Genomic DNA, 309 nt, shown 5'->3' on the forward strand with positions numbered 1-309 from the left:
AACCATGTTTTCTTTTGTCATTTACGGACAGCCTTTTGACACTCTTAATACATGTACTGAGTGCCACGAACGTACATCTCACTTGCAAGTGTAACTATTGTTACTGTGGTGTAGAAGTCATCATTTTTTTCTGATGAAATTACTATCTGTATTACATCAAATATTCCCGTGTGATATACAGGTTTGAATCTCACTTTTCTGCTGTAATAAATGTATACATTTCACCGCATCAAATATATATGTTTTTTCGCATCTCAGTCTCTCTCCTTCCCTTGCCCCCCTTTCCTTCATTATCCGTCTGTATTTCCG

General features: G+C 36.9%; 1 protein-coding gene across 1 annotated transcript in view; it reads right to left on the reverse strand.

Moving 5' to 3' along the window:
- Positions 1–44: 44 nt before the first annotated feature.
- The window catches only part of LOC119591727 (balbiani ring protein 3-like), a gene marked incomplete in the record, with an annotated part of 83,966 nt that continues 83,701 nt past the window's right edge, over positions 45–309 (reverse strand). Inside the window, 1 exon segment of the mRNA XM_037940476.1 lies at positions 45–146. Within this exon segment, the coding sequence (XP_037796404.1) occupies positions 45–146 (102 nt within the window).

Source organism: Penaeus monodon, chromosome 29, assembly GCF_015228065.2.
Source record: "Penaeus monodon isolate SGIC_2016 chromosome 29, NSTDA_Pmon_1, whole genome shotgun sequence".
Taxonomy (NCBI): domain Eukaryota; kingdom Metazoa; phylum Arthropoda; class Malacostraca; order Decapoda; family Penaeidae; genus Penaeus; species Penaeus monodon.